The sequence below is a fragment of the Adiantum capillus-veneris genome, chromosome 8 (genome assembly GCF_014529385.1).
Source record: "Adiantum capillus-veneris isolate H3 chromosome 8, ASM1452938v2, whole genome shotgun sequence".
Lineage (NCBI taxonomy): Eukaryota > Viridiplantae > Streptophyta > Polypodiopsida > Polypodiales > Pteridaceae > Adiantum > Adiantum capillus-veneris.
Window position 1 is genome coordinate 42,242,040 of NC_140938.1, and position 10,739 is coordinate 42,252,778.

The following is a 10,739-nucleotide window of genomic DNA, read 5'->3' on the forward strand; positions in this document are numbered from 1 at the left end:
CCATCATAGTGATCCTTATCCACCAAGGCTCATGGAATCCTATGACCAGAAAAGTGTTGTTTCATCTTTTAGAGCCTTAGATCCAATGAAGGGAAACTTAAATCAACGTGAAGGATTTACCCTAAGTTAGGGGACTCTGATGAGATTCATAGCCAACCAAGGTGACCAAATTCATATCCTTAGAGACCATATGCACATTAACCTAAACAAACAAGACCTCTAGGAACTTGTTTTAGGTGCGGTGTAGTGGAGATCATTGGGCTAGAGATTTCTCAGAGGCTCAACTAAATGTGGGAGTCAACATTCCTTATGGAAACAAGAGTGAGGGAGGATATTATGGAGGATGCAAAATTGAACGCTTATACCCATATTGCCCTCAAAACTTGGAGAAAAAACGGAAAGGTGAGGATGAACATTGTGGAATTTTTACCATCTTTGAGTGGATAAAATTCAAAAACAAAAGTACCATTGAAAGTGATGATGAGAGTGCACGTAAAACAAAAAATGATAGACAAGAAGGAGGGTAGTGACTCTCACAAATCTATTGAAGCAAAATCAATTATAAAAGACACATGAGGTAGAGTGAGAGCCTAGTACCATAGGAAGTTAAAGTCTATAACATCTTATATGTCCCAAGCTCAAGATTGATCACAACAATCAACAAAACCCAAGCCTAGTGTTATACTAGAGAAAAAACATGAAACGGAACTAAACCCAAAGGAAACCATGCTAAAAGAAGTTAGTTCTAGAGGTTCGGTGCTAGTCAACAAAAAGTTTGAGCCACTGGAAGAAATTCTAAAGGCTTACAAAGCAAAACAAACAATGAAACATAGATGGTTGACTTATCCTTATGCAAAATGGGAAAAGCTACGATTAGAGATGTGCAAAAAGTTGATTGAGATTGCCAAAACTCTTATGGAGTCTCCACCAGAAATTCCCATCCAAGAGAGTATAGTTCTCCAACCCTCCGCACACTAGAAAGACCTTGAAAAATCAAAAGAAGTGAGCAAACAAGAATGAGACATTGAAGTTGCAGTCACAAGGAGAAACCAAAGGAAAACAGTAAACGAACAAGACAAGGAGAGGGATTTGAAACACCATCTGTTGGACGGGTACGCCACGACGGACGTCAGCATAGCGAGAACTCACCTAACATATAATGTCAACTGAGGACGAAGCTCGACCCGCAGGCGCGTGAAAGCAAGCAAAAGGTGTCAACCTCTACTCGACCGACTAATGACTACTTCCTACAGAGATATCAAATCTACATGCCATCGGTTCTGTGAATGTGAGAGTCTCCTATGATGCTACCGCAAGCCAAAAGCCCATTAGACGTTCTCGAAACGTTACGAAACTTGAGGGATATCCTATCAACACCAATAGGCCACTCTCCCTAAGGTCCGTGACCATAAAAACCTACTCAATACCCTCCGTGCAGAAACGCGTAGGATGTTTGGCCGGTTTTTGCAGGTCGACGTTTCCAAAAACTAAAGTGCCTAATGTGTAGCTCTACTCGCTCTGATCGCATGGATATGCTGAAATGCAAAAACGGACAACAGTTACTCACAGAAACTCCAAAAGTAGCTCGCGGGTGAATCTGCCAAAACACAGACGAACGCGCGTGATGTAAGCATCAACACGTAGCTCTCCTCATGGGCAACACACTGCTGCTCTCCGTTTGCGATTCCGACCAGCGTAGCTCCTGTAGCGCGCACACACACTCTCTCACTCTCTCGAAGTCTCCCAACGACACAGAAGATCAGATTTATTAGAAGTCTCCTTACAAAGCTTTAGGTTTTGGCTTATATACTAAGCCTTAGAAAACCTAATGTCCGACCAAAATGACCTGATTTGTCCCTAGGCTTCTATAGAGCTTAATTATAACACTGTGAGCTGGCTTTGCTCATCCAACAAAGCATCTCTGGCCAAAATACAATTGTCGACTTAAAATATGAAGTTCCCGTAAACATTACAAAAGTGGCCGTAATGGTTCAAAATGATAATAACGGGACATTTGATAATACAGCATCCATCTTCGTCTTCATCACTTCATCAGCATCTTTATTTGGAATCTTTGAGGAATCTTCATGGAATCTTTGTGGAAGCGTTGTTGAAAGGTTGACCTTTCAACACCATCCAAAAAAGGAATGAATAGACATATGCAAGAAAGACGTAACAATTCAAGTAGTTGAGAATACTACATAAAACTCTACCTACCAAATACCACCTAATGTGCTAGAGGTCAAAGACAATAGGCCAAAAGAACTCTAGAAGATGGTCAAGAAAGCAAGAGATGAGAATCAAAATGAGAGGACAACACCCATTGTAGAAGTGGATCTTTACAAAGGCATGATTGATGTTGACATTCAATCAATGATGAACAAGGAGCATAGAAATTAGATGACAATTGAGAGGACATCTTCAAGGAGTTACCTCCTTACTTGGGTCATTTACGAGGGAAATTTGGATGTAATGTTCCTACCATCACGACGAGGGACTCAACGATTGCAAGAACTTATATCCATACCACTAGCTTCAAGTAAGATTATTTCCCCTTGATATGCAGCATTGGATTGTTTCTCATCCCACTTGTTGGTCATTTGTTCTTGTAATGTAGTTATCTTTTGGGTTTTTGATTTGGAAAGTCAAATAATTTTGTAGGTTTTGTTTCAAGGTCACTCTCATGAACTTTTGATTTTTCAACATCTGCACTAAGCTTCAGGTATCCGTGTGTCAAGGGTGTCAAAGTAATATTCCTCTCTTGATTTCCTATTTTTCTCCAAGGTACGGTTTGAAGTACTTTCCAAGGTAAGAGCTCTAATATAAATCTCATCCCGGATTCGCAAACATTGCATTTCGGTGTCAACTCCTTGTAATTTACTAGTTTCTTGATGCTTTTTGCTTGGATTCACTCTAATCATGTATAAGGGAACTAAGTCTAAGCCATTTTTGTCACAAAACTTGGTGGGTGTGATTTCATTGACACAGACATCTAATAAGGCCAAGATCTGAGTCAACTCCAAGGGCTCCATTCTCTCAGGTACATAGTCCGGATCCTCAAATGGTCTTGCTTTCTTGCTTTCATCCTTGACAAAACTATCACATTTAGAGGCTCCACACATCCACAAATGCGCTTTAGTGTTCAACCAGGAAGGTATTGCAAGCTTTGTAGTAGTTTCAAAATCAAATTCCTCTATGGGTGTTGTTTGTACATCTTTGTAACTGTGGTTGTTTAAGTTGATGCTTGTAGTGGTTTCCATGTGGCTCAAGTAGCTATAATCATAACCCCAATCTTGAACCATCTTTAATAGGCACATGAATGGACTTCCTAGAATAACATCATAATTATTCTCAGTACCAAAATTTACTATGGCAAATGTATGTTCATACTTGATTCCAAAGGATGTCATCACTATTTATTCCATAATATCAAATAGGTTTTGCAATATAGTCGTAAGCTACCTATAGTTTCATCCTTGTTTTCCTAAGGGCCAATTTTCCCCATTTCTCCCAAATCAATTTTGTAGCTATGGCAAGCCCGCTCTACTATCTAAGATAGCAATGGTTTCTACTCCATGATCCTCTATGGGCAATGTGATATTTCCTTCTTCTCCTTCACAGTAATCCCCAGCCTTATTTATGGCAATTGGTTTTGCATTCTTTTTGGGTTGGTTCCACTTCTCTATTTCAAGGTCTAAAGTTTCCGCTGGTTTTTTAATGCCCATTTCTCAAGACATTTTTTGACATCATTTCACATGTGTGGTATGATTTTCAGTAGTTTCATCACTGTTAGACAAGATAACAAGAAAGGCAATGCATCTTCTCATCCAAACAACCCAAAAAAAAGATCATCGATGAAACCTCTTGAAGATGCCTCAAAGACTTGGAATGCTATTAGTGAACCCAAATGGATCAAGGTTGAATAGAAGAAGAAATATAATGATCTGAAAGGAACATTGAAAGAGATTTGGACAACAAAAATGGAAAGTGACAATAAAAATGGGAAAGAAATAGGAAAAGACAAAATAAGTGTACCCTCACATTACAAGAAGTACACTATTCAAGGCCACAAAATCATCGTTGAACACCCAATGAAGGAGAAGGTTAAACCAGGACAGTCTTATGATGTACCTGAGGATGCTAAAACAATAGATCTAGCAAAACTAGGAGAAGAGATCATCAAATGATTCTTCAAAACTTAGAGCTAACATGCACCCAAAGCACCAATCTTGGTACTTTAAGATGTCTTGGGTACTATCTCTTAGTACAAAATCCATGGGACTGCTATTATCATGTCTCCTTGTAGTGTCTTTTGTTTGGTATTGTTAACTTTAGAGTAGCAGAGTTCCCAACCTGGTACTTCACGATGCTATGTGTAGAGTACCAAGTCATTGAGACTTTGGAAATTTTGTAGTTCATCAAATGATTCTTCAGAGCTTTACAGCATCGAAACCACCAATCTTGGTACGTTAGGATGGCTTGGGTACTATCTCTTTGTACCAAGTCCATGGGACTGCTATTATCATGTAGCTTTGTAGTATTCTTTGTTTGGTAATCTGAACTTTAGAGTACTTAAAGTTCCCAACCTAGTACTTCACAATGTTGTGTGTAGTATTTGCACAATACCAAGTCATTGAGACTTTGGAACTTTGGTAGTTCATTAAATGATTCTTCAAAACTTAGAGTTGTACAACACCCAAACCACCAATCCTGGTACTCTACAATATGTGCAGTACCAAGTCCCTGGGATTGGTTACCAAAGTTCCAAACCTGGCATCTTACAATGTTTTGGATAGTATCTGCACATTACTAGGTCATTAATACTTTGGTGCTTTGGTACTTCATCCAATGACCTTACAAAACTTAAGGCTAATTAGTACCCAAAGCACTCATTTTGGTACTTTACAATGGCTTGGGTACTATTTGCACAGTACAAAGTCTCTGAGGCTAGTATTGTGTTGAATTCTCTGCTAGCTAAATTCTTAGTTTTAAATTCTCTGCTAGTTAAATTCTTAGTTTTAAATTTGGTACTTTACTATCAGCTTTTGGGTCTGGTTTTTGTAACTTTTGAAGGTCGCATCTCTGTGTCTTTTTCAAGGATTCTAACCTACATTGTTTTTGTATCTCAAGTGGAAATGTACAAGAGATTCAAATGAACGCATCCCACAATCGAGCTATCACTTAGGTCTTTTGAGGCCTTGAAGACATTCTTTGTTTGAAAGCTAAAAGAATAGTATACTTATTTCTGTGTGTATCATGTGCAGATGCTATTTCTCAAGGAGGATTTCAATCCCAGGATTTCAATCACATGCAAAAAAATAAGTTTGGGCATCATGGAAAAGCTCATACCTGCAGATGTTCTGTGTTGTAGCAATAATGATGTAGCTCAGTGCTCTACAAACCAGGTAGTATGGCAGCACACAAGTAGTTTGTGCGAATCCATTTTGTGTCCAAATCTAGTTGACAACAAGTTCCATGCAAAGAAATGCTTTGTCGGGGAATGTTCTCAATGTGGTGTAACCATGTGCACTGCTGCCCATATGAGATTTCCAACGATAGCAAGGAGGTGTCTATCAAGGTGTTCATGGATGTCACCAGTAGTGGAATGTGGCTAATGATGGAAGTAAAAATAAAAGAAAGGACCTAGTACTACAAATAATGTCAGGTGATTCTTTCCACGTCCTTTTTGCAAATCATCTAAAATATTTCATCAAGCACAACATATTTCAGTGGTAGGCACGACAGTTTAAAGAAAACATGCTTAGATTTTTTAACAATGTTGTTGTCTCCATAATTGACTTTGTGGAGAATTCTTCATTCAAAGTACAAAATGAAATACAATTGATGCATTGGTGGTCAACACAAGTAATAATCCTCGTGCATATTACATATGTTAGAAATTCAAGAGGTGACGTACAGAATACACTGCATTTCTACATATCTGTTGATAAGCAGCATGATACTTTGTTTGTGCAATATTGCTTTATGCTTCATGACAGGTGGCTAAAAGATCAAGGTCACCGTTTGCAATATCATTGGGTGTGGTCAGATGGTGCAGCATCGCAATTCAAGGCATGATTACCTTTTTACTTTGTTGCCAGGTACCATCAATTGACTGGCTTGCACATGATGTGGAACTTCTCTGCATGGGGCCATGGAAAAGGGGGTATGATGGAGATGGTGATGTCATCAACATAACACTAACGCATGAGGAGCTAAAACTAGATGGGGATCCGATGAAGGGTGCGACTAATGTTGTTAATTTTCTAAAGGCAAAATTTGGAGATACGGTTGGATCACATAGATCTAACACACACAGAGTGTTTTGGCTGGTTTGAAAGAATGAAGTGCAATGGGATATCCAGTGGGAATGTCAACAAATCCAAGGCTCGCGTGTGACCCATTGTGTAGATGGTTTTTCACCTGAGGACCCATGTGCTCTACGTCTTCGTACACTCTCATGCTTTTGTGATGCATGTGTAAGTGGGCAATGGAGGCAATGCAAGAGCAAGCAATACATTGAAGAATGGGAATACATATCCATTGTAAGAGGTGGACAATGAGGATAGTGAGGAAGAGGAGGGAGCTAGAGAGAATGATAGCAACATGACAATCATAGCAATGATATCGTACATCAACTTGCCAATGTACGAGGACAACCCACCAACAATGTGTGAAATGTTGTCTATTGGGGACAACTTTGCAGTGAAGGTAGCTGAAGGTGGTGAGTACTTTTATCTTTTGAAATGCACCAAATCCATGTACCACGCACACAAATCACAAAGGGACGAGTGGAACAACAAGATTGCTAGAGGTGGACTTGTGGTTGAAGACTTGTACTATGGCCAAGTGGATGGTAAATGTGATACATATAGCCTTCTTGATCATACACCACCATTCATGATCTATTCCCACCTTATAAGAGCCATACAAATTCCAATGGAGCCTATGTATGGACTCCAAAATGCCTATATGTTAACCAATGAGGTCTATGAAAGTGTATACAATAGTATGCCGTATGATGACGATGGAGAAGAGGATAAGGGAATTTGACCCATCCCCACCTCTACCATTCGGGAGATTGTGTAATTTGTACTAGGTCTATCATTCAAGCTTGAGTAATTTGTCCTTTCCCTCCCTACCTCCACTATGTGTGCACATCACATGCTACACTATTGAGGTTAGTAATATAGCATAATTTACAGAACTTGAAAAACAGTGAGTTGAAATTGTCTTACAATGAGAAGACCACTGCCAAATTTGGAACTTACTAGGACTGGTAATTGAAACTTCTTGAGATCACAATGTTGTTGTTTTTTCTCAAAACAAGGCTAACTCTGCTATAAAATTTGTATAATTGACCTTCTATGACATAGAATCACCCTACAATCAGAAGACCAATACCAAATTTTGTACTTACGAGTACCAGTACTTCAAGCCTCAAAAGCTTCAAATTTGGTACTATTATTATAAGTTCCCCAACCCATAATATTTTTTTCCCAAAATAAGCTTCCTTCTACCATCAGTCTGTAGTGAGATGTTCAGCACCAAATTTGGCACTTTACACTACCAAATTTGGTAGTCTCCAATGCCACTATCAAAAGCATCGAATTTTATACGGGTATACCTAACTTTCCAAACCCATATTATTATTTTTTTCCAAAATAATCTTTCTTCTACAATCACCCTGTAGTGAGATGACCAACACCAAATTTGGTAGTTTACAATACCAAATTTGGTAGGTGCCAATGCCTGTATCAAAAGCTCCAAAATTTGTAGTGGTATACCTAACTTTCCCAGCCCATTATATTATTTTTGTCTAAAATAAGCTATCTTCAACAATCACCCTGTAGTGAGATTAACAGTATCCAATTTGGTATTTTACAATACCAGATTTGGTAGTTGCCAATGTTAGTATCAAAAGCACCAAATTTTTTATTGTTGTGCCTAGCTTCCCGAATCCATAATATTGTTCTTTTCCAAAATAGCTCTCTCCAAAATAATCTTTCTTCTACAATCACCCTATAGTGACATGAGTTGCACCAAATTTGGTACTTTACAATACCCAATTTACCAATACCAAAGCCTGAAAGTTGTCAGTCCTAGTACCAAAGGCTTCAAATTTGATAATGGTAAATTATAATTTGTTGGGCCCACAATGGTAAATTTTTCCAAAAAAAGGCTCTTTTCTAAAAAGGTCATAAAATAGATCTTCCATGAGTTACAATGACCCTACAATGGGAAGACCAGTACCAAATCCAAAGATCAAGACAAAATGACCACAGAAGCATACTGTAAGAAAAATAACTAAATGGACATTAGTGGATTTTCATTTCACATAAAGAGGAATACATAGCAAACTGCACCAAGAATATTTTCTTTCTTTGTTCCACAAATCATGGGTTGACAGGGGGGTCAAGGAGATAAGCGTATCCCTCTTGTTGAATGAAATAATCAGCAACGAGAGGGATAACGTTATCTTCTACATCAAAGAGGGGGTGTTGATGGTGATATTTTCCTATTGGGTAGGGAGCGGAAATCCAGCCCTCTTGAAGTACAAGGGGTGGTAGGTATCAAGGAAAGAAGGCTCATATGACAGACTGGAGCAAAAAGTTCTCATAGTCATTTCTAAGAAACTTATATCTAAAGTCATCTACAAGTATGGTAGTGCTGGCATTATACAGTGGGTGTTTTGCCCACACTGATCTCGGCAACTTTAGGAAAATAGACTTATCACCAACATTCCCCGACACACACGGGACATCAAGAATGTTGGGTAGCCACATCTCACAATCTTCTTGGCTGAACACATATGTAAGAGTAGGAAAAGTTAAGCAAAATTAAGGACAGTACACACTGCTAATTAGCATGAGGCAAGAAGAGGGTCAGGCATTTACCTTTGACCACTCATTTACTACAACAATATGGCAAGCATGTCCCCAAAAAGTGCATTAGCTTTTCTCTTCTACAACACGACGATATCATAATATATGCTTGCCTGGACAGCTTTACAAGTACATCCTCTGCATTCGGCCTCACCGCATACCATAACTCTTGACCTAGACAATATACACATGGTCTCACCTCTGGTGGGAGGTGCAAAAATTGCATCTCTGGTGATGGTTGGTTGTAGCTGTTTAAGAGCACACCATTCATATCAAATACAATCATCCACCTACCTATAGCCATAACAACTTTTGGCAGCTCTCTGTCAGCAGAAGATGATTTTTTATTTAGCCACCACGGATCAATTTCTATAGTGCCAATAATATTTTGAGTCAATTAGCACACAATAAAGATCCTACAACAACTTACTTACAGGGTCAATTCAAAGATCAAAGGGTCAAAGTCTACCTAGAGACCAAAATATAATCTCAGCGCATTACATCAAGACACAGACTGTCAATTATAAGGGTAGGCATAAGCTAAAGTTTGCAAGCACAAGACTTGTTGGCACGTCCATGGACACGCTTTCTTCCTATTGTAGACAACAAGTCTAACAAGGTGAAATCACCTGGAGATGTTGGCATCGTGCCAACCACCTTCTCTGAATCAGTAGCATCCATGTCCACATCAATTGGATCAGTCACCTTATCCTGAACTTTTCCCTTGTTTACATCTTTCCCACCAGTCCCACCTTTAGCACCATCCTCACTAATGTTCGCTTTATTTACACCATCGGTCGCTCCCTTTCCATTCTCTTCAACAGCACCCTACCCTGCCACTACCTCAGCTGCAGTTAGTAGCACCTTGTTAATTACAGAGGGTTCATCAAACATGGTTTTCTTGTCCTATGGATTGTCAACATCCGTTGAAGAGGCCTCAATAGTACTCATTCCAACATTGTCATAACCTTCACCAACCTCCCTCTTCTCCATAGTAGTATGCACCCATTGTGTACACATCCTGCCCCTACACTTTCTCCTTCCTCCAACAAAATTCCAAGTCCAAAAGGATAGCTTGAACCCATTCCATGCTGTCAAGGTCCTCCACATCCTTAATGGAAACCTTTGCTTGTCCAAGCCCACCATTCTTCACACCCATCGTGTATGTTCCTTGCACATCTTGGCTTGCATGTGTCACATCTTTGTCATCTGCACAATCACAAATGATTGACTCAATCAATATCATAATCCAAAATTAGAAAACATATTGAAAATAGTGCCAACTTACCCTTTACAGTATATTGTCCACTTATATATGCTTTTGCCACTACACAAATTACGATGCCACACCCACATATGCCACTAGTATGAAAAATTGCATTGAAGCAGAGAGGGTGGTATTGATGCTTACCACTCTAACATGAAGCTTCCCATAACATACACCACCTCTAGAAACACATGGATTGTTTTGTCAATATCTACAAGGAGTTGCATGGGGAAGAGGATGAATCTCTTTTGCTGCTTCACTTCCTTGAGCATCCCATTCACAAATTGGCAATGGACCTATCCCTCCTTGCAAGGGGCCTCCAGCTTGTCATGTTGTGTCTATTACACAAAAAAAGAAAAATAATGAATCTCACAAAACATGCCATGAGCTAGACATTGTACAAGAAATATCAATCATTGCACCAGCATTACCCATGGACATTTGGACTTGGTACCTATATCCAAAACCACTAAGACTACCAAGAAAAGTACCAAGGCAATAAACTAGGCACAAGTACAAAAAGTAGCTAGAGATAGTACCAAAAATACTAGAAGGCAGGAGCTAAAAACCACACAAGGGAATATGGA

The 10,739-nt window shown here is 39.2% G+C and overlaps 1 protein-coding gene across 1 annotated transcript; it reads right to left on the minus strand.

Annotated features, from left to right (window-relative positions):
- Window positions 1–9,425: 9,425 nt before the first annotated feature.
- LOC147452039 (uncharacterized) lies at window positions 9,426–10,424 on the minus strand. Its single transcript, XM_086519198.1, has 4 exons — window positions 10,297–10,424; window positions 10,174–10,247; window positions 9,978–10,094; window positions 9,426–9,700 (listed from the first exon to the last, which is right to left on the minus strand). Exons 1-4 carry the CDS (start codon window positions 10,422–10,424, stop codon window positions 9,426–9,428), a joined length of 594 nt encoding a protein of 197 aa, XP_086375324.1.
- Between the last annotated feature and the right edge of the window lie 315 nt (window positions 10,425–10,739).